General features: G+C 45.4%; 1 protein-coding gene across 1 annotated transcript; it reads right to left on the reverse strand.

Moving 5' to 3' along the window:
- Positions 1-14666: 14666 nt before the first annotated feature.
- On the reverse strand, positions 14667-22759 carry CCDC70 (coiled-coil domain containing 70). Its single transcript, XM_004449585.5, has 2 exons — positions 22539-22759; positions 14667-15549 (listed from the first exon to the last, which is right to left on the reverse strand). Exon 2 carries the CDS (start codon positions 15468-15470, stop codon positions 14802-14804), a length of 669 nt encoding a protein of 222 aa, XP_004449642.1. The 5' UTR covers positions 15471-15549; positions 22539-22759; the 3' UTR covers positions 14667-14801.
- Positions 22760-24115: the final 1356 nt, after the last annotated feature.

The raw sequence follows: 24115 nt of genomic DNA on the forward strand, positions 1-24115 counted from the left end.
AACTTAATGCTAGAGTTAGGTAGAACTTATATTTATTACGTCACAGACAGGAGCCAAGGTCAGTCTAGAGCCAAGGTCAGTCTAAAGTGACTCAGGCCTGACTCTTACTGAAATACCTTAGTTACTACTTAGCATTTGCTTTGACTTTGCGTTAGTTTTTTGCTTACGGATGAACACACATAGCTGGTTATATAATTGTATGATGAGGATGTGCAGGAAATCACACTTGCATACACATTGCGTGATCAGAAAAGGGGCAGATAATTCCACCCCTGAGGGAATTTTATGCTAACTAAGCAAGCTGAAGTGAGGAGAGCCAGAGGCTGCTTCTGCGCAGGTCCAGCCAACTGGTTGAAGCTGGTTTTCATACTTCATTGCTTCAACAGGATATTCTTGACCACAAGAAACAGAATTTGGCACCAAGAGAGGGTTGCATCTCATTATCTTCTAATATACATATAATTCTTTCCTTTGTATCCTAGCAACAGGGAAGAAAACAAGTTACTTTCAGGTATTTGGTCAACTCAACTCTTATTTGGTATTGGTCAGATATTTCTTCTTGAGTCAGTTTAGGTATTGTTAGGTATGTTTCTAAGAATTTTTCCATTTCATCTTGGTTATCTAATTTGCTTGCATTCAATTATTCATAGTATCCTCTTATAATCCATTTTATTTCTGTGAGATTAGTAGTAATGTCCTCTTTCATTTTTTATTTATTTGCGTCCTCTCTTTTTTTTTTTTGTCAATCTGGCTAAATGTCTGTCAGTTTTATTTATCTGAAACCAGCTTTTGGTTTTGTTGATTATCTTTATTGTATTTCTATTCTCTATTTCATTTATCTTCATTCTGATTTTTTTATTTCCTTCTTTTGGTTCACTTTGGAGTTAGTTTGCTTTTCTTTTTCTATTTCCTGCAGGTGTGAGGTTAGGCCACTGAATAGAGATCTTTCTTCTTATTTTAATGTAAGCATTTAGAGCTATAAGAGTATAATGTACTTTTGTTTCATTTGTCTCAAGATATTTCCTAATTTCCCCTATAATTTCTTCCTTGACTCACTTATTGAGTATGTTGCTTAATTTCCATATATTTGTGAATGTTCCAGTTCTTCCTCTGTTATTGATTTACAGCTTCATTCTACTGTGATCAGATAAGATACATTCGTATACTATTAACATTGTTAAACTTACTGAGGCTTGCTTTGTGTCTAACATATGGCTTATCCTGGGGAGTAACCCATGTTCTCTAGAAAAGAATGTTTATATTTGGGGTAAAGTATTCTATACATATCTGTTAGGTCTACCTGGTTTAGAGACTCATTCAAATCTTCTATCTCCTTTTCGATCTTCTGCCTGGATGTTCTATCCATTATTGATAGTGGTATATTGAAGTGTCCTACTATCAATGTAGAACTATTTCTCCCTTCAAATCAGTCAATATTTTCTTAATATATTTTCGGGCTCTACTGTTAGGTGCATATATATTTATAATTGTTTTATCTTCTGGTTGAATTGACCCTTTATCAATATATAGTGTCTTTTTAAAAAAAATTTTTTTAAAGATGTATTTTTTATTTATTTCTCTCCCGTTCCCTCCCCCCCCAGTTGTCTGCTGTGTCCACTCACTGTGTGTTCTTCTGTGTCCACTTGTATTCTTGTCAGTGGCACTAGGAATCTGTGTCTCTTTTTGTTGTGTAATCTTGCTACATCAGCTCTCTGTGTGTGCGGCGCTACTCCTGGGTAGTCTGCACTTTTTTTGCACTGGGCGACTCTCCTTATGGGGCACACTCCTTGTGCATGGGGCTTCCCTACGCGGGGAACACCCCTATGTGGCACGGCACTCCTTGTGCACATCAGCACTGCACGTGGGCCAACTCATCACATGGGTCAAGAGGCCCTGGGTTTGAACCCTGGACCTCCCATGTGGTATGCGGACGCCCTATCCGTTGAGCCAAATCTGCTTTCCATATAGTGTCTTTCTATGTCCTTTATACCCACATTTTACTTAATGTATTTTATCTAATATTAGTATAGCCAACCCAGCTCTCTATTGGTTACTATTTGCATGGAATATTTTCCCCATCCTTTCACACTCAGCCTACTGTGACTTTGAATTTAAGCTGAGTCTCTTGTAAACGGGATAGAGTTGGGTCATGCTATTTTATCCATTCTGCCAATCTCCGCCTTTTGACTGGGGATTTTAATCCATTTACATTAAAAGTAACTGCTGGGAAGCGGACTTGGCCCAATGGATAGGGTGTCCGCCTACCACATGGGAGGTCTGCGGTTCAAACCCCGGGCCTTCTTGACCCATATGGAGCTGGCCCATGCGCAGTGCTGATGCGCGCAAGGAGTGCCCTGTCACACAGGGGTGTCCCCTGCATAGGGGAGCCCCACATGCAAGGAGTGCACCCCATAAGGAGAGCCACTCAGTGTGAAAGAAAGTGTAGCCTGTCCAGGAATGGTACTGCACACACGGAGAGCTGACACAACAAGATGATGTAACAACAAAAAAAGAAACACAGATTCCTGGTGCCACTGATAAGGATAGAAGTGGTCACAGAAGAACACACAGCGAATGGACACAGAGAGCAGACAACTTGGGGGGGGAAAGAGGAGAGAAATAAATGATATATATATATAAAGTAACTGCTGATAATGCAAGACTTTCTTCTGTCACTTAGCTATTTGGATTTTGTACATCTGATACACTTTTTGTCCCTCAATTCTTCCTTTATTGCCTACATTTAATTAGTTGACCATTTGTAGTGAACAATTTTGAGTCCCTTCTCATTTCCTTCTGTACATGTTTTTCAGAGATTTTCTTTGTGATTACCATAGGACTTAAATTACCATCCTACATCTATAACCATCTCATTTAATTTATACCGATTTAACTTCAATAGCATACACAAAGTATGTTCCTAATACCTTCTATTCCTCCCCGCACCTTTTTGTTTGTCCTTTCACAAATTATATCTTTATACTTTGTGGTTTAAATCATTGATTTATCATTACTCTTTATGCATTTTCATTTTAGCTCCTGTAAGAAATAATAGTGACGTTATAAACCAAAAATACAGTAGTACTGGATTTTACAATTTCCCATGTTGTTACCTTTACTGGAGATCTTTATTTTTTTAAACCACTTTGATCTACTGTCTAATGCCCTTTTTTTTCCCTAAAAAACTATCTTTAGCCTTGCTAAAGGGCAAGTGTAGTGGTGATGAAATCCCTTACCTTTTATTTATCTGGGAATGTCTTAATCTCTTCCTTATTTTTGAGACAGTTTTGCCAGACAGAAAACTTTCGATGGACAAATATTTTCTTTGGCACTTAAATATATCATCCCATTGCTTTCTTCGCTCTGTGATTTCTGATGAGCAATTGGCACTTATCGTATTGAAGCTTCCCTGTACGAGACGTGTTGCTGCTCTCCAGCAGCTTTCAGGACTCTCTCTTTGTTTTTGGCATTGGACAGTTTGGCAACTTTGTGTCTGGTTATGGATCTCTTCAAGTTTATCTTGTTTGGGGACATTGGGCTTTTTGGATGTGTTTATTCATGCTTTTTATTAAATTTGGAAAGTTTTCTGCTATTATTTCTTCACCTATTCCTTCTGCCCCTTTCTCTATTTCTTCTCCTTCTGGGACTCCCATAATGTATGTATTGGTACTGGATGGTGTTCCTTGGGTTCCTCGGGCTTGTTCACTTTCTCATTCTTTTTTTCTTTCTTCTCTTCAGACTAAGTGATTTCAATTCCTTTGCGTTCACTGATTATTTCTTCTGCCATCCTTAATCTTCTGTTACAACCTCTAGGGATTTTTTTTTTCAGTTATTGTGGTCTTTCACTCTATTATTTCTATTTGGTTCATTTTCATAATTAGAAATTTTATTTTTCAATAAAACAAATTTTATTGAAATTTGCATTTTGTTCATATATCGTTTTCTTTTTTATCTTGTGTTCTTTATTATTTTTTTTGAAAGATAAATAGTAAATAGATCACACAAAACGTATATCATTTTCCTGATATCCTTTAGTTCTTTGTCCATGTTTACCTCTAGCTCTTTGAGCATATCAAAGGTCATTTTTAAAAAAGTCTTTGGTATGTCCAAAATCTGGTCTTCGTCACTGATGTTTTGATATTTTATCTTGTTCCTTTGGAGGAGCCATTATTTCCTGTTCTTTGTATGCCTTGTTATCTTTTGCTGCACTCACCACATTTTAATATTTTAATGTGCTAACCTGAAACTTAGATTCTAGGTGTCTGTTCCTTAAGTTTATATCCATTTCATGAGATGACAGAGATTTCCTTGAATGCTGGGAACTAATAAAACAAGCATATGTGAAAGATATCGTTCACAGTGTTTGCCAGTTGTCTGTGTGGCTCGTTCTCTCCTTCAGAGTTTAGGCTTCATACCAATGACCCTGAAGAGTGGCCTGAGGTGTAACTGCTGGGTCCTCTCTGGTCTTTTCTGATATGTTTCTTGTTCTGGACATGTGCGTGTGGCCTTAGGAATCACACGGCCCCTCTTCTCCCTGTGCAGTAGTCTTCCCTACTGATCCCAGGCTCTTAAACCTGGCCATCCTCTTCCCAGGCCTCTGAGAGTTGTCTGTTGCCCTGACTTAGCTGTCAGAAAGCTGCTTTCGTGTTCAGGGCATGTTCTGGGAAGGCAAGCCAAAACAATGTGTCTGGTTTAGTCCTTTAGCTACCACTAGAGAGATTGGCACAGGCATATGTGAACTCTATTATTAGTGTAGGAGGGACTCTGCTCCTTCTGGAACCAAGACCATGGACCCATATTGACAGCATGTGCTGGGACCCCACCGATTTGGGGTGAGGGTGGGGAGACCCAGCAAGGCACCATGAGCTTTTCCTACTGTTTTTAAGTTGTCTTTTTCTTGATTTAGTATTCATCCAGTTACTGCAAACCTTAAATGTCTTTCTGAAGCTCTGTGAAAGATGGCTCTGCTAGCTTTTGCTTGTTGTTCAAAGATTTTGTGGGGGTGGGCAGAGAGTGCTGGAGTATCTCTGCTATCTTTTTTTTTTTTTTTAAAGATTTATTTTTATTTATTTAAATCCCCCCTCCCTCGGTTGTCTGTTCTCTGTGTCTATTTGCTGCATCTTGTTTCTTTGTCCGCTTCTGTGGTCATCAGCGGCACGGGAAGTGTGGGCGGCGCCATTCCTGGGCAGGCTGCACTTTCTTTCGCACTGGGCAGCTCTCCTTACGGGCGCACTCCTTGCGCATGGGGCTCCCCTACACGGAGACACCCCTGCGTGGCAGGGCACTCCTTGCGCGCATCAGCACTGCGGGTGGGCCAGCTCCACACGGGTCAGGAGGCCCGGGGTTTGAACCACGGACCTCCCATGTAGTAGACGGAGGCCCTAACCACTGGGCCAAGTCCGTTTCCCTCTGCTATCTTAATCAACCAGAAATTCTGGACTGTTTAGTTTTGGAGCATATAAATTTAGAAAGTAAATAATAACATATAAATGCAAATTTTGTGAAAAGGATTTAACTGAGTGCTAACCTGAACAACATATTAATACCAGTATAATCTTTGTAGCATATCTGAATCTTACAACTGTATGATTATTAAGAGCCTCACAGATTTTTGATACTCACAATTAAACTTCATTTCAAATTGGTCAAATATATGCTGATGAAATGATTTCACTACTTCCTCCCTGAGCTGCCTAGAACCTCTTGGTAGCCACCAGAGCCACCCTAGTGGTAATGCTAACTATATTGCAAGAGAAAAATCCAGCAAGAACTATTGAAAGGAAACAATTTGGGAAGAGTTCATGGGTAGCTTCTAGGGAAGATGTGGGAAATTCCAGAATCCAACAGGTCATTGCTTTGACAAATGGTTCCTGGTCACTCTCCAGCTCCCTTCTTTCCTGAGGCATCCAATGGACAATCCCTGAAAAACAAATCGAAGGGAGAGAGCAGGACAGAGGATGAAAAGTAAGCAGTCTGAGAATCCAGGCTAGAAAAAGAGATCTGTTCTATGAAAACAGATCTGAAATCTGTCGACTGAAAACAGATTGTGAAAATTGTCTTGACTTTGCCTCAGGAGGAACACTCCAGAAAGACAAGGGAAAAGGTAAAAAGCTGTGTTTGTGCTTGGCCAGGTAATGGTGCCCAGTTGAGCAATCAAGCACTGGCCTGTGAGGATATTTTGTGGACTTAAATCATCAGTGAGTTGATTGCATCTGTGGCTGATAACATCTAGAATCAACTGAAGAAATTGCCTTCAGCAATGAGGGAAACCTCATGCAATCAGATGAAGGAAAAGTGGTGATTTCAGCCGTCAGAGAGAAAATTCCCATCTCTGCTTCAGACAACCAGCTTCTTCTGGGGAAGTCATCGAGAACTGTCATTGGAGTTCCTGGCTTGAAGACTGCCCTGCGGAATTCCTACTCATGTATCCCCACATTTGCTTGCGGCAGTTTTGTAAAATTGTATAATACACTTGGTATCTCATGGGTGAACCTTAGAAGCAGTATAATAACTGAAAGAAGCCTGTTATGGTTGACCACATAATTTGTGATTCTTTTCATATTAAAACCAAAGATAGGGAAATCTATAGAGCCAGAAAGTAGATTATTTTGTTAATTAGGGCTATATGGAAGTAGAAGGATAGGAGGGTGATAGCTGGAGGGTAGGTCATTTCTTTGTTGATTATATAAAATATTCTAATATTGAAAAAAAATCTATGCTTGTGGAGCCAAGGTTTGAGCAGATCCTTTTGGCTGAGATGAGGAGGCGCCATTCAACCCAGTCCTTACATTTAGGGGCCATTAGTAAGGGATGTCTGGAAATCAGGGGACAGGGGAGGGGTGTGGCGACCCCTGGTCAGCAGACCCAGCAAGGACAACCCTTCCTTTCCAATTCTGTGTCCCCAGCAATATCCTTCCCACAGCCTCAGTTTCCTCTTCATCTTGAGTCAGGGCTATTGGGGGTAAAGAAAAGACCCCTGGGCCAAGTCAGAATGTGGTTGACACTCCACCAGGTTTGGAGAGGGTAGATGGGTAAGGATGTCCGAGAGGATTGTCATCCGAATATCTTCATGATGTGCCATGTTGTGGTTTGGGGCTAGCCATCAAAACCAGGTCATTCACTGATGAGAGTCCTCGAGATGAAAAGAGCGTTTTATGTCTTAAGCCTCATTTAACTTTTCATGCTGCTAAAGATTGCACCTCTGTCTGCTGGAATTGCTTTCTGCCTTCACTGCTTTGTTGCGGGAGTTGTTTGAGTAGCTCCTGAACGGGCATTTTACCTTGGTTGCAAAGAGCTTGTGTTCTGGAGCCAGATGACGCGGGCCCAAGTCCCCATTCCATCTCTTACTGGCCATGTGACCTTGGGGTCTCCGCACCTCACCTTTCTCATTTGTAACTGGGGCTGATACCAACCGCAGTTGGTTGCTGTGAAGATTCAGATATAACATGGTGTGCAGCACTTAGAACAATGCTTAGAGGAGAGGAAGTTCTCAACAAGTATTAGCCATTGTTCTCTCTTCTCAAGGCTTTGCTGGGGTCTTTCCCCTGCACCAAAGGTTAAAGCTGCATTGATTAGGAAAATGCAGATTTAGAACTAGTTAAACCAGCATCTCATTTTGTTGCTAAGCAACAAGCTCTGAGTTCTGCAAATGTGCAGCTCCGTGTGCAGTGGCCCTCCTCGCAATCAAGCTCCAGTCAGACTGTTGCTAAGCATTGTTATATATTTCTTAAAAGCTCATTTCAAACTTTGAAAGAGGGAGGCAGGCATAGACAGCAGAGTCATAAAACATGAGCAGAACCAGCCTTCTCCGGCAGTAGGAGCTCACCATGGGTGAAAACAATGAGAAAGTGAGTTTTGCTGTAACATGTGGTCGTGTGTGTGCTTGCATCCACCTGCAGGAGCAAGATAAATCACCCCTATGATCCGTCCTTCTCTGCCGTTAGTATGATTATCCTACATCTTCATAGCAGTGTCTCTCCTTTTCTCACATTTGGGTCCAGGGTTGCATGGTCTGTGTGCAAACCTGGATATGTAGTTCCAAGCTGAGAAGGGGCAGGGCTAGAAGAGCGTCCAATGCCACATTCCTTATCTTACAGAAATCTGAGGCCATGGAGCCATAGACTTCAGAGAAATCATTCTCCTCTCAAGCATTCATTCATTAATCCATTCATTTCTCTGTATCACTAAGCACTAAGTACATGTCTACTGCCTGCCCAAGATTTGCTAGGCACTGAGGTCAGAACCTAATGCAGGACAATGTACTGTCTTGTCCTGGTTCTTCCTTTAATGATGATGATGATGAACCCACTCTAGCTAGTTTATCAGATAAAGTATTTATTGAAGTATATTAGGTAACACACAGAATTTCCCTACATCCAGAGAATTGGGGTTGTTGGAACATAGCCAATATCATTGCCCAAAATACAGTGCTGGGTTGCTCCAAAGGAGACCCTCCTGCCCTGCAGCTGGGCAGGGGCACGGCAGCTCGCACCACTGTCCCAGCCAGGGAACCCCCTGCCAGGGCCTCTGTCCTGGCTGCCTCTAACAGCTTGATTTTCTACCACCTTTGCAGAGTGGCTTCTGTGTGGCATCTTTTTCTTCATTGAACTCTGGGCAGAGGCATGTGATTGGTGGCGCCTGGGTCACATGCCTGAACCCCAGGTGCAAGGGAGGCTGGGAACTAAATTTCTGACTTTCACCTTGGGGAGGAAAAGCTTATGAGATTGGAAATTCCCCAGCCTGGAGAAGGGTGCTGCAGAGGTGCTGGGCAGCCCCAGGGCCTTTCAGGTGTTCCCTCTGGTGCTTCTACCTTCTGGGTCTTCACAGGCTTCTGGAGGATTAGGCAATTAAGCAGGAGAGGACAGCCCAGGGTGGTCAGTGCTGCTCGGGGAAGCACGAGCGCTAGAGGGATCCCCGGAAGGAGTGTCCACCCAAACAACAGGACCAGGGAAGGCTACCGCGGGTAAGTCACATCCAGACTGATAGGAGAAAGATGAACAAATGGGAGCTTGGCAAGGGGAAGGCTGGAGGAAGAACTCTCCTGATTAGGGAAGCGACATGTGCAAAAGGCAATGTCACAAGGGCGTGCTCCAAGTTCAAGGAAGAGAAAGCATTCCGTGAGGCTGGGGCGGAAGGGGTGGAGCACAGCAATCTGTGGTCTCTCAAGACCTCTGAGTGATTCCGATGTTTGCTACAGTTTGAAATGAGTAGATTTCTCAAGTCTCTCATTCTCACGTAGTACACTGTAATTTTGGTTGCTCAATATTCAGTATTTACATTTACATAACTGGAAATGCCATTCACAGCTGAGTTGTAATACACCATAAGTAGTTTTCCTCTCCTTCAGCAATGTTTCCCCTAAAGTTAATAAATATGGATTTTTTTCCCCATTTGCTGAGTTTTCTCTGTACTTTTCCACTTATTCATCCTCAAACTCTCCCCTGGCAATGTTAATCTCATCTTGTTACTTTGGTATTCCATCCATTTCATCTCTTGAAGTCTTTTCTTTCTGTGTCAGACCTGCTCTAATCTGGACTGATCCTGTTCTGGCCAGAACCCTAGCTGTCACCCTGGCTCTCCCCACACCTCCCCCTCCTGGTCCCTGTGTGGGGTCTCCTGTTTCCTGATCCCCTATCTGCCCCTTCCTTGCTTGACTCCCTCATTTTGGTGGACTCCCAGAATAGGATGAATTAGTGGGTAAACTGAGATCTTGTGCACCTGTAAATGCCTTTATTCTAGCCTATTTCTTGATAGTTGGGCTGGGTATAGAACTCATGCCTGAGCATAATTTCCTTCAGAATGTTCAGGTCATTGCTCCACTGCTTTCTATCCTCTGGTCAGAAACGATTCTGATTTCTGATTTTTTGTATATAACTTAAAAACTATTTCTTTATCTTTCTCATTCTTTCTGTCTGGGGGCTTTTAGGATCTTCTCTTTGGCCCCGTGTTATAAAATTTCACAATGGTATGTCCTGGTTTGATTTTTTTTTTCATCTGCATTGGGCTGCTTGTGGGCCCTTTCAATCCGCAAACTTGTGTTCTTCAGTTCTGGGATATAGTCTTTATTTCTTTGATGATTGCTTCCTCTACATTTTTTCCCTTTTATTTCTTTTTGGAACTCCTGGGTTAGATCTCTCTCTTTTTTTTTAGCTGCTCTCCAACACTTGGTCTTTTTGCTTTGTCTAAGAGTACTTTAACTTTACCTTCCAAACCTCTTCTTGAACTTTTCATTTCTTTCATGATATATTGCCAAGAGCTCTTTTTTGCTTTTCTGAATATGCCTAGCATTTTGTCCTTGCATCAGGGTTATCGCATCTCTTAACTCTCTGAAGATATTAATGATAATTTATTGATGACTATTTCACTTATAATTTGCCACTGCCTACTTTCTATTTCCTCCAAGTTACATTTCTCTCTTTTAGCCTCTGCCATATTAGAGGCTTTTAAAAATGCCTCATGGTTCTTGGACACCTGTTTTTATTTGGGCGTGGGAAATAAGAATGTGATTGGAAGCTATGCAAGAGTGAAATCCAAATACTAGTACTCTTGGGCCTAGTCTCCTGGGCTGCTGGAATTTTACAGAGAAGACTCTTGTAGTCTCCTGTCTAGAAGGTACAAACGTGGCTGCATTTTGGGAGCTGAGTAGGGAAAAAAGCCTAGGGAGGGTGTATGGGGGGGACTATTAGCTATCTATTGTTGTATGACAAATAACCCTAAAACTTCATGGCTTAAAAAATATACATGCTCACAATTTGTTGGTTAGGAATACAGAAACGGTTGAGCTGGGAGGTTCTAGTTTAAGGCTTCCCCTGAGTTTACTGTGGCTGCTGTCATCCAACTGGTTCTGGAACGTCTGCTTCCAGGGTGGCTTTCTCAGTGCCTGGCAGGCTGATTCGAGTTGTTGGCAGGAGGCTTCCTCTCCTCCCTGTGTGGCACTGCCGTCCCCTAGGGTGAGTGATCCAACAGCAAGGCGGAAGCCACATGTCTCTTGTGACCTAGCCTTCAAAGTCACCGTCTGTCATTTTCTGCAGGAGCCTCTTGGTTTCACAGGCCAGCCCTGTTCAGTGTGGGAGAGTCTACCCAGGACCTCATCCCAGAAAGCGAGAGCCAGCAGGGTCTCAACGTTTAGAACGTCCATTTTCGCTCTGCAGCCCTTCTGAGCAAGGTGCCACCATCGGCAACCATGCCTGATGTCTTCCAGTCCAAGGCCCCGAGCTTTGTCCCCTTAAAAGATTAAACCTCCAATTTTCTGCACAGCGGAGGAGCATCAGCCCCCTGGCTGCCCCGAGTGGGGGAGAAGGTTGGGAGACTGCTTCCTAAGAAGACTCTCCTCCAGGCCTCCTGTCTTCAGTGTCACTTTTACCCGTGTTTCAGGAAGTATCTAGCCCACTAATTCCTGAGGCTTTGGGGCAGGGACCTGGTTCTGCAGAATAAATTAGGCTGATTCTTGGCTTTCCCCACTGACTTTAGAATTCAGCTTTATTGTTTCTGCTAAGTCAGCTTCCACTCATCCATCTGTTTTCCTGCTTCAATTTTTTTCCTTTTTTTTTTTGCTACTGGCTTCTCTCCTATTCCCTTTGTCCTTGTGGATTTATCTTTAACAATCCCTTTACTGTGTTTTATTGGGTTTTGGGAAAGGAATGGAGGCTATTGCATGTATTTGTTTTGTAATTATTACCTGGAAAAACCTTCAGGTTTTTGACTTTTTATTTTAAAATTATTCTTTTTTTTTCCATCTCATAAAGCTTCTGAAGTGGACCTCAAGTACCTTTTTTTAAAGCTGAAAACTGAATATACACTCTTTCTTTGTGCATTTTTAATCCTTCCCAAGGAAACGGATGACTCTGCTTAAATAGAAGAGAAAGCCACATACGAGAGAGTACAAAAAATTATATATTTCAAAAATACTATCTTACCACAAAAGTATTATCCATTTCAGTCATAAAAGGCACCAGATAATGGAAAGTAATTGAACCTTCAAAAATCATGCTACTGACTAGACAGTAGTTGGTTGTTTTCCTTGCACTGAGTCAACCACTCTCCTCCACTGAACCTCACTGCTGAAATTCTTCCTATGTAAAGAAGGAATTGATGTGTTCATGGGGCATTGTCATAGTGGGTGGAGATTCCCACAATAACCAAAGGAATATTGAATTCCCATCCTGGAGAGCGCTGCCATATACTCTAATGGGATAGCAAGAATCCCCTAAGTACAGGGGGAGTGACAACTGAAGGAAGATGGACCACTGATGGGCCCTTGATGTTGATGACTGCACTTATGAACCTTTACTTTTGAAACTGAAGCCCCATCATCTCTTACCTGGATTACTGCCACTACCAGCTTAGTGATCTCACCATTTCTCCACTCCAGCCTCTTTCACTCATTCCTCTATAAAAGGGCAGCTCCAGCTCTAAAGTCCATACAAATCACCCACCTAAGAACTGGTAAAAATGTTGACTCTGTTCCAAGAGATCAAGGCAGGACCTGGCAGTCTGGATTTCCAGCAAGCTCCCAGGTGAGGCTAGTGCTGCTGGCCCATGGACCACAATTTGAGTAGCCAGAGTGTTTTTTTTCCTAATATTAAATCTAAAAAATGTCATTCTTTCTTTAAAATCCTTCAGTGGACCCCCTATTGCCCATAATGCCTACCTAATCAGTTACCTGCCTTCTTGTCCAATCCATCGTTCCATATTTGTCCCATGTTGACTCAAATGATTGTACTCTTTCACAAGCCGTGGCTTCTGCCTGGAATACCCTCCTTACCTCTAACTCCTACTTGACCGTTTGGCTTCACCCATCCAACACCTCATCTAGAAAACCTTTCTGGGCCCTCTCTCCCTCCCCCACCCCCGAGACACCAAAGGAGCATTCTGCACCTTTTCTCACAGCCCCCACTGCCTTGCTCTCCTCTACGCCTAGACCTTAAAAGAGGGCCTGGGACACTGAGCGTTTGCGGCTGTTTGCTCAATGAAGGATGGACTCACAGAGGGACTCTCTCAGGGCAGCTCCTCCTGTCCTCTGTCATGACAGCTGTCTCTCAGAATGCTCCCCTAGGGCACTGCTCAGGGAGGCATTTCTGTTCAGGCTCTACTCCTGTTCCCTGCCTCCACGGTTGCTCCCTTCACTGGTATTCCTGCCACCCTGTGTGCCTTCCCTTGGACAGACCTTCTCGAGGAAGGAGGGGTCCTGGCTGTCTCTCCCCAAAATCTGATTCTCCACACCAGCGTCTTGTCTTCCCCACAGCTTTCTGAAGTCTTTGCCTGGGAACCTTGGATGAGGATGCAGGGTGGGTTTCTGACAACGGAGAAAGCTGTTTCCATGGCCCTGGCCTCCCACGGGACTTGCAGGAAACCCAGACTTTCCCAGACTGATCCAGAGACATGGAGACCCAGCTCTTCTGGGAGTTGGACCACTGACCTGATACTAGGAAGGTTTTCTCAGAACACCAAGGGGACTTTCTCAAGTCCTTTATCTTCTCCTCTTCCCATCTCTCCACCACCATCAAAACCAGAGCAAAATCCCAAACCACTTTAAGTCTCATCCAGTTCTGATACCGCTATGAACTGAACTACTCTAAAGTCATAGTCCATGAACCAGGGCAGTGTTAGGAAAGGAAATGGACCAAGAGGTGAACGATCGGGGTCCTAGCCCTGGCCCTTCCATTTACTTCTTGCTTGGTCATATGCGCCTGCTTCGCTTCTCTAGGCTCTGTTTTCTCTTCTGTAGAATGGAATTATGTACCTTCCCTATCCACCCACAGAGTTGTGATTAGTGAATGTAGAAGTGCTTGCCAAGTGGCAGGGGACCCACAAAGGCAAGATAAGTTGTTGTGTTGATAACAGTAAGGGCCCGGCCTAAGGAAAGGAAAGACAGACAGATGTTTGCCCTGACTTTTCTTACTCCCCCCTTTCTGGTTGTTTCCATACTAATCCTCATAAAGAACATCTAGTCTCCTTACCTCCCAGAAGAAAAGTTGGGCACATAATTACAGCCACATTAGCGTATATTCATTGACTGTATTACCTCCCTCAGGCATTTTAATTTTAGAATGAATGGAAAGAAGAACGTCCAAAGGAAGAGATTTGTAATAAATAAACCCAGGTATGGTAGAACCTGAGTGAGTGGGACTCTATGGGGCCAAGGAAGACTGTCTTATACCTCCCAGATCATTCCACACAGTACATTCCTGACTCTACCTTCATCCTAATGCCAAGGCCCCTTTTTCATTTGGACAGAGAAAATGGGTGGTTAAGATGTTTGTTGGAAATCTGAATCTACAGGGTTTTGCCTGTGTGTTCAGAATGGCCTGCTAGGTGAGCAAGAGGCACATATGAATTGCTACCAGCTATGAGCCTTTTCTGGAAAGATGTCAGCCTACTCCAGGCTTCCAAGACTTCCTAGAGTGAAAGAAAAATGCCCCACTTTTCCCTGTGTGTCTCTAGCTGGCATTGCCTCAGCCTCTTTTCCCCCCATTCTGACTCATTTATAGAGAGCAACAGTGTCTCAAATCCCAAACACCCACACATGCAGCGCTCATTGTAAACTGCCCAAGACCAAGGTCTATGGACAAGAATACAACCTAAAATAAGGGAATATGAACTTGGAGAATCACCAAACCTGGGAAATGTCTACCTGGCCTCCCCTGAAGAAGTTGGTTTTCCAAACCTCCCCTCAGGACTTTATTAGCTCTTCTGAATCAAGGAGGCAGATAAGTACATATCTTCTCCAGCGCATGAGGTCCCCCTGGACTTGAATCCCAGTCCAGCAGAGTCTGCGCCCCAGGTCCCGTCCCCTCCCATGCTCATGCCCAGCCTCGGTAGAAGGCTGGTAATTGGAGCCCTCCATTGCCATTGGAGAACCAGTTTACAGGTATCAGCTCCTCAGCAATATGGCCGCCACCTTCTACCCACAATGCCTTCTCCTCCTCCCAAAGGGCGTTCTCTTCCTCCCAGAGGGACTTTTTATCCTCCCACAATGCCTTCTCCTCCTCAAGGAGGGCTGTTTCCTCAACCCACAGGGCTTTTTCTTCTTCCCACAGGGCCTTGTCCTCCTGGAATAGGTTCCGGTCTCTTTCCCATAGGGCATTGTCCTCTTTCCAGAAGGCCTCATCTTCCTTCCTGAAGGTGCGGTATTTTTCCCAAAAGGTTTTCTCTTCTTCCCGGAAACATTTTTCCATTTCCCAGAAAGCATCTTCCTCTCTCCAGAAGGTTTTCTCTACTTCCCAGAAAGGTCTCTCCTCTTCCCAAAAGCCCAATATATGACCCCGGAAAACACGGATCTTGTATTGGAAATTCCACATCTCTTCCCTGAAGTCTTCTATTTTCTCACGGAAAATCTTCATCTCATCCCGAAAGGCCTTTTCTTCCTGGAGCTTGTGAATTAGTTTCTTCTGGCGAATGTTGGGCGAGGAGACAACCACTGACTGGAAACAAGCAAGCACCATCCACTCGCTCATCTTGAAGGGAAACATCTTCTTAGTCAGCCAAAATGGCGGGTGGCCGTGATGGAGGTCAGGACCGTGGGCCAAGTCCAGGTCAGCTGGTCACACCCTGTGGGGATACCAGAGAGAACATTTCCATAACTACCACATGCCAGGAGGACAGGCCCTTGGGTCTGTACCAGTTGATCTGTGGAAATCTCGTCGTTGCTCCCTCTGCCCTCTTGGTGGTGTTTGTGGGACAGGCTTTGGCAGAGGAACATGCTGGGCACTCATGGCTTTGGGTTGAAGAGGTGGGTAATTCATTTAAGCTCGAGGTTGCTGATAACATAAGACCTTAGCCACCAAGGACAGCGATTCTCAGCTAAGGTATCAGAAGACATGAGTAGGATATGATCACTTAAGAGGTATGTCACCAATTGTTTTGCTTTGCTTTTTGATAATAAAGCACCATAGCCCGAGAATGATTTTTTCAAAATACTTTAGAACTAAAGTAAGGTTTTGGCATTCTCTCTCGAGAATTGCTCACGACCTTCTCTTAGGCAGGGTGATAGTCAGGAGCCACATGTGTGAATGTCCTCTGTTACAAGTGACCTGGGAAACAAAGGGTGAGACCTACTGACCAGGGTTTTCTGTATTAGTAGGAGAGTCATTTCAGGAGCAGAAGTTTAAAACAAACAGTATGTGAGACAAAGCCAAATGCTGAGGATATGAAACAAGAACTCACAAAATATCTAGAATAGATAGGAGGCAAAAACTAAGATCATTTAGGGAAATACACTCAGGTGATAACACAAAAAAAGGAAATCAAGGAAGTTAGCCCCATAGTGATGACCTGCGTGGGGGGTGAAGGGGAGCTCTAAGAGGTGTGATTAGAGAGCACGTGAGAGGCTGGGGAGGCTAGTGGCGTTCCATTTCTTTACTTGGATGGTGGATGTATGTGTGCTTATAAAAACGTGTTAAGCGGAACATGTATGTTGCATGTACTTTTCAGTAAATGCATTGTAAAACAAAGGTTGGGAAGGAAAGAGAGAGAGAGAAATAAAGAGAAAGAAAGAAAGAAAGAAAGAAAGAAAGAAAGAAAGAAAGAAAGAAAGAAAGAAAGAAAGAAAGAAAGAAAGAAAGAAAGAAAGAAAGAAAGAAAGAAAGAAAGAAAGAGAGAGAGAAAGAGAGAGAGAGAAAGAGAGAGAGAGAGAGAGAGAGAGAGAGAAAGAAAAAGGGAAAGAGAAAGAAAGATGGGAGGGAGGGGGAGGGAGGAAAGGAAGAATGGAAGTGAGAAAGAGAGAAGATCTCCAAATGACGCCAGATATCTAAGCTATCAGATTTCAGAATCATCCACAAAAGTTCTGGTAACCACAAAGGTGGCTCAAGGGATGAGAAAAAGGAGCTGGACATGGGTAAGTCAAGTGCAGGCAAGACCTCAGTGCAACCAGACAAGGGCTCTGTGCAGGTGATAAGAGCAATGATTTCCATCTCGTGTTTTCTGGAAGAAGTGGTTGGGGTATAGCCTCACTCAGGGGGCCTTGCCAAGCATGAACTCTGGAGCAACATGGAGTCATTCAGGAGGTTTTCTGGGCTTTCTCCTGTGACTTGGGCGCGGGGAGTGGAAGCCAAAGTTCGTTTTAGAAGGGTATTATTGAGTAACTACTCAATACTGCTTGTAAACACCATCAGGCTGATATTCTGTGTGAGTGTGTGTGTGTAAGAGAGACAGCCACATCAAGCACAAGACCTGTTAACAGCAGCATTTAACAACTTGGTCACTAATGTTAGAGCATAATGTCTCCTCTTATAACTCCACAGCTGAAGGAAATAGACACACACACATAAATGAAAGCATATTGACTATTATCACTAAAGAAAAGAGCAGCTTAAAATTTTCAGCAAACACAGCTACAGTTCGAAATAGTCCCTTTTCTTTTATGACAGCCGTCTGTCCCCAGTTTGCAAAGGAAATGTCCATGCAGGCTTCTGACCTCTGAAGTGTTTCCTGGACATATTCCAACACAAAAAGCAACCGCCCCTTCAACTTCTGCTATGGTTTTATTTCTTACTCTATGAACAATGCTTGCACTAACTAGAGAGCTCACTGGTGAAACTGTTTAATTACTTCCTCCCTTTTTGCCCTAGATATCAACTATTGCCGAAGTCTGCATTTCACATTGTTGAATTCATTCTAAGCTGTTATTTCACAGCTTTCTTAAGACATTCTCGCACTTTCCGCGGCTGTATCACCGGCCTTTGCTAGTAGCTTTCTTTGTAGAGTTGCTTTCCACAAAGAAAGGGAGGATCTAATCCAATGAGCTGAATCTCAAAAGCTGAGCTGAGTAATCCACTCTGGGTGCTGGCTCAGTTTGCTTAGAGATGCGCTTTCTTACTCTCAACTTTTGCCATTCCAAGTGGCATCTCCGCACCAACCCCACAGACATTAGAGTCACCCGAGAATGGGAAAAATCAGCCACTGCCGGTGAGAGCCGAGGCTTCACTGTGTAAGGCTTTCCCCTGAACCTAAGTCCCTGCTTGGGCAGCAGTGGGAAAGACCCTCTATGGCACTTGGTGACAAGAAACGAGGGTATCTCTGTGTTCTTCAGACGTACTCGCGGCTCCAGTCAAGTCTCCGGGACGCCCCTGCATTCTCAGAGACTCTGCCTCCGACTTGCAGAGACAAGAGCAGGAATTCCTCAACTTCTGGCTCGCCCCCTTGGCAAGGCCACACACCACACCTGGGGCTTGTGTCCGCCTCCTGGCAGCCCCCAAGCCCTTGACTCGGGGGTCACTGGGTAGTCCATCTCTCTCTGCTCGTTCTTGCCTCTCAGCATATAAACTTGCTCAAGTCTCATCATAAAAAACGACCAGTCAACCAACCCGCAAAGAGCAGAATCCTCTCATTCCCTCCACCTATTTGCTCACCTTCTCTCCTCCTTGAAGTGTCTTCTCGAGAGAGCCAGTGACAAGCCCTGTCCCTATTTCCACATTGCCATTTGCACCTTCATCCTACAGCAATCTGTCTTTTACCCCTTCACTCCTCAGAAACTGTGCCTATTAAGGTCATCCTGGCAGATTTGACATGAATCTTTTTTTTTTAAAGATGCATTTTTCAAAAGTTTATTTCTCTCCCCTTCCCCTCACCCCCCTCCCCCAGTTGTCTGCTCTCTGTGTCCATTCCTGTGTGTCCTTCTGTGTCCACTTATACTCTTGTCAGCAGAACCAGGAATCTGCACTGGGCGGCTCTCCTTGAGGCACGCACTCCCTGCGTGTGGGGCTCCCCTACGCGGGGGACACCCCTGCGTGGCACTGCACTCCTTGCACACACCAGCACTGCGTGGGGGCCAGCTCATCACATGGGTCAGGAGGCCTGGGATTTGAACCTTGGACCTCCCATGTGGTAGGTGGACACCCTATCCGTTGAGCCAAATCCGCTTCCCTGACATGAATCTTTTTTTCTTTTTTGAGGTACCGGGAGTTGGGAACTGTACCCAGGCCTCTGGCTGTGGGAAGCCAGTGCTCAACCACTGAGCCACATCAACTTCTCCAAGCTGGTTTTTGTTTTTCATTTGTTCTGCTTATTGTTTGTTTTTGTTTTTTCAGGAGGCACCAGGAACGGAACCCAGGACCCTCCATGTGGGTGGCAGTCGCTCAATCACTTGAGCTACGTCCATTCTCCAACATGAATCCTTTTTTTTTTTGGATAGATTTATTATTATTTTTATTTCTCTCCCCTTCCTCCCCATTGTCTGCTCTGTGTCCATTCACTGTGTGCGGTCACCCCTCGGGCTGAAGTGTGGTTTGCTGGCCTGGCGGGGGAGCGGCTGCGGCAGGCCCCCCACCTCTACCGACCGAGCAAGCCGCCGCAGCTGGCGCCCAACATGGGGCTGAGCAACCCCACCTCTACCGACCGAGCAAGCCGCCGCAGCTGGCGCCCACGAGCGCCAACTGCGGCGGCTTGCTCGGTCGGTAGAGGTGGGGTCTGGCTGCGGACGAGGGGTCGGTCCAGCTCTGGATGAGGGGTCGGTCCCGCTTGGGATGAGGGGTCGGTCCCACTTGGGACGAGGGGTCGGTCCGGCAGCAGACGAGGGATCGGTCTCACAAGGGGTTGCACGGTTCGGCTGACGGGGTCGCCCGGCGAAGCCGGCGACGAAGGGGTCGCCCGGAGAAGCCGGCGACGAAGGGGTCGCCCGGAGAAGCAGGCGACGAACTGGGGACAAGGGAGGCCCGGCCCTTGTCGGGGGCTCTCAGGACTGGAGGGCGCACGGCAGAAGAACTACCGCGGAGACGAGGTAAACACGCAGGTCCACTTTATTGAGGGAGAGGCAACAGTTTTATAGGGGCTGGGGAAGGCTGATTGGTCGAAGCCACGCCCTGTTCTGATTGGTTGCTGGTGAAAGGTCAGTGGGCGGTACTGGACGGGGGAGGGGTGGTGGTTAGGGATTGGCTGTCGCTGTTGCTGGGGGAAGGGGCAGGGTTTAGGGATTGGTGGCTGCTGTTGCTGGGGTGGAGGGCAGACTGGATTTTTCCGCCCACGCCTGGCTGTTGCTGCTGTCGGGGGAAGGGAAAAGGGCAGACTGGATTTTTCCGCCCACGCCTGGCTGTTGCTGCTGTCGGGGGAGGGGAAAAGGGCAGACTGGAATTTTCCGCCCTGCGCCTGCGCAGGGAGAAAGAAGGCATCGTGTGGCACTATCTGGGAGGAGGGGCGGCCGCGGAAGCATGGCTGCCGAGAAGGGGAGACCCGAGGGCACTCTGCGCCCATGCCGAGCTCCCTTCAGGGGTGGCGGTGAGTCCGACCAGCCACCCTATTATGGGGGCAGCGGCTTGGCCTACTGCGGCCGCTCCCCTGCCAGGCCAGCAAACCACGCTTCAGCCCGAGGGGTGACCGCAACTGTGCATTCTTCTGTGTCCTCTTGCATTATCAGGTGGCACCAGGTGCATCTCTTTTTGTTGCATCATCTTACTGCATCAGCTCTTCGTGTGTGCAGCGCCACTCCTAGGTGGGCTGCACTTTTTTCACATGGGATGGCTCTACTTGCGGGGCACGCTCCTTGCGCATGGGGCATCCCTACACGGGGACACCCCTGCCTGGCACGGCACTCCTTGCACACAGCACTGTGTGTGGGTCAGCTCATCACACGGGTCAGGAGACCCTGGATTTGAACACTGGACCTCCTATATGGTAGGCAGATGCCCTATCAGTTGAGCCACGACTGCCTCCCACGAATCCTTTTCGAAACTCTCTTACTCCCCTTGCCTTTGTGACATCAAGCTATATCCTGTTCTTCTACTTTCCTGCCCATTCTTTCCCAGTTTCTCTATGGAGTCCATTTCCTGAGGAAGGATTCATCATCCACGTAAAGTAGTGCCTACCTCACAGGGTTCCTGGAAGGAGTAAAGTGGGTGTGTTGAGGGCCAGCACATAACAAGTGCTCCATAAACGCAGGCTGTTGAATAACTGTAATTACTATTATGATGTTAGTTTTGATCTTCTTAGGGTGGCCTGCAAGTACTGTCACGGTCTGTCCCCTATAAACCATTCTAGAACTTCCTTCCTCACCCCTGACACCCAGACTCTGGCCATCTGGAAATTCCTCAGACATGCCAGGTCTCCCTTCCTTGCCATTGCCGTGCTGTTCTCTCTCCCTGGATAGCCTTGCCTGGCCCAGTTCACTTCACCCAGCTGACCCTTCAAATCCCAGGCAAGGGGGTGGGCTTCTTCCAAGCCTCTCCTGCTGCCCCTCTGCCCGCTCAGAATGAGTTCATGCCCTCCCATCCCACAGGAACCCTCGTCTCCCGTCCCCAGGGCCAGCATCTAGCACAACGGTCTGGCGCGTGGCTGGTATTCAGTGAGTGGCAGAAGGAAAGGCAGTCCCTTGGGTTCAGGATGCTGGAAAAAGTCATTTCCAAGTTATGATTTAAGTATCTCTGAGAAGAGGAAGTGATGTAAATACATTATAAAATACGTGAGTGTGCATTAACTTAGATAAAAACAAAACTGTAGGTATGGTACATATGTAGATATAAGAGCATAAGCCAAAGAAACATGCTGTATTAACCAACCAAAGGGGTGTGGACACAAAATATTGGAAATGGGGTGGCTTTTATAAAGGGTATTGATTTGGGGTAGAAGTTTACAGTTACCAGGCCATAAAGCATAAGTGATGGTCGGGCTATTGTGTCAACTTGGCCAGGTAACTGTGCCCAGTTGTTTGGTCAATCAAGCACTGAGCTAATTGTAATACAAGGACATTTATGGACTTTAGTCACCAGTGACTTTACTGCAGTGGTAAATCATAGATAGCTGGGTATAATTACATCCATCAGGGAGATTGCCATCAGCAAGACTGACCCTTAACCCAATCAGTGGAATGCCTTAAAGTGAAAGTGATTCCAGCATTGAGAGAGAATTTCCCAGCTTCTCTTTGGACAGCCAACCTCTCCAGAACTCATCAAGAACCTTCATTGGACTTTTATTGCAGCCCCTGGTTGTACCTGCCTGCAGAACCTGGACTTGTGCATCCCCACGGCTGCATGAGAGACTCTTATAGAATCACATACTATTGACAGATAACTCTTGTTGATTTTGTTTCCCTAGAGAACTCTGACTAATACACTTCCCTCACTAAAGTCTTTTGCCACACATTGGAGCAAGATGGCTGCTGATGTCTGCCAGGGCTCAGGCTTCCTGGGTTCCTGTCTTCCCAGAGCTTGCTTCTCTTTCCTCACAACCAAGCTCTCTATATGCTTACTTCCCGGGACTCCAGCTCAAGACTCCAGCATCAAAACTTCAACATCAAAAACTCCAGCTCTGCCCTTTTCCATGTCTTTTATCTGTGAGTCTCCACCCACCAAGGGGCAGGGACTCAACACCCTACTGACATGGCCCAATCAAAGCCTTAATCATAATTTAACCATGCCCAGGACCAGACCAGTTGACAAACATAATCCAATATCTATTTTTGGAATTAATGAACCATATCAAACTGCTACACATGCCTAATCATCATTACACTTATAGACTAGGAAATTAATTTTAAGGGAAATGTTATATATGACCCTATATATGTTGGCTTAGAACCAACACTTTCAAATCAGAAGTCAATGGCTACTTACCACTTAGCTGTGTCCCAGCTGGGCAGGTCCTGTCACCCTCAGAGGGCAGGCAGTCACTGTCAGGTCAGACCCCTGGTGATGTCATCTTCACAGGCTCACCCCAACACTGCTGCAGTGACACCCTGTTCCCTCTCAGTCCTGACTCACAAGGATCGAGATGAAGCCCTGAACAAGAGACTTGAAGGAGAGGAGAGGAACCTGAAAGTTTTGAAAGACTCACCGTCGTCTGTCTTTGATGTCACTGGAAAGTTGGCAGTGTTGGTGACTCACAGATGATTGTTACCTCACATTCTGCCCGGACTGTTTCCAGGGGCAGGCCTCTGGGCAATCATGCTTCAGTGGGCGGCTTTCACAGTAGCAGGGGCCTTATTTTTAAAACCACTGTTTTTCAGATGAAAAAAGAAAAACTAGAGAGGAGTATTGTGGGAGAGGCCAGGCAAAAGATAATCTTTCTCCGTATATCCACCCCAGTTCATCCTTCTAATCTGATTGGAAATTACTTAGATCTACCAATTTAACAATTCAATTGAAAACATACCAAAATTCTATGTGGTTAGCCCAGAACTAAGCAAACGATAGCCTTACAGTATCCACTATTCTGCCTTCCTATGCCATAGATTAGGTTTGTTATTTTAAAAAATATTTATATAAATAGAATCACACAGGATATATGTCTTGGATCTGGATTTTTAGTATATTTATGAGATATATCCTTGTTTTGTAGCAGTAGTTAATTTCCATGGATGTATAAATTTCACTATCAGATATCACTATTCATTCTATTGGTGGACAATTGTGCTGTTTCTGATTTTTGACTGTTTTGAATAAAGCTTCTATGAGCATTCTTGTCAATGCTTTCTACACACATATGTTCATTTTTCTCTTGGGTATTGATCCAGTGGGAGAACTGAAGAGTATGCAATTATTCACTGCAGTAAATACTGACAGTTTCTAAAGGGGTGTGCCAATTTTGATTTCTACCAGCAGTGTATATAATTTAGTTGCTTCACATCTTTGCCAAAACTTGGTATTGCTGCTTTTAAAAGGTGGAAGTATCAGCCTGGTTCTATCAGGAGGGAGAGAACCTGCAGTCATCTGAACAGGGAAAGCTTAATATGAAGAACGATTATAACAGGGAAATGAAGTGGAGGGATTGGCTAGTAAGAGGTAAAGAGAACTCTAAAAAATGTAGAAATTCCAGCTATCAGGAGCAGCTATTATCACTAGGACTGAGACAAAGAACCCAAGTAAGAGTCCCCTTGCTTGCCCTCTCCACTGCCTGGTTCACCGCATGGCAGAGAGATGCTGTGACGCCCTGCCAATGGAACGTGCTGAAAACCTACCCTTCAGGGTGTGGGGGGAAACTGCACCTGGGTAGGTCCGCGGTTCAAACCCTGGGCCTCCTTGACTCATGTGGAGCTGGCCCATGTGCAGTGCTGATGCGCGCAAGGAGTGCCCTGCCACGCAAGGGTGTCCCCCACATAGGGGAGTCCCACGCACAAGGAGTGCGCCCCATAAGGAGAGCCACCTAGTGCGAAAGAAAGTGCAGCCTGCCCAAGAATGGCGCTGCACACATG

The sequence above is a fragment of the Dasypus novemcinctus genome, chromosome 15 (assembly GCF_030445035.2).
Source record: "Dasypus novemcinctus isolate mDasNov1 chromosome 15, mDasNov1.1.hap2, whole genome shotgun sequence".
Taxonomy (NCBI): Eukaryota; Metazoa; Chordata; class Mammalia; order Cingulata; family Dasypodidae; genus Dasypus; species Dasypus novemcinctus.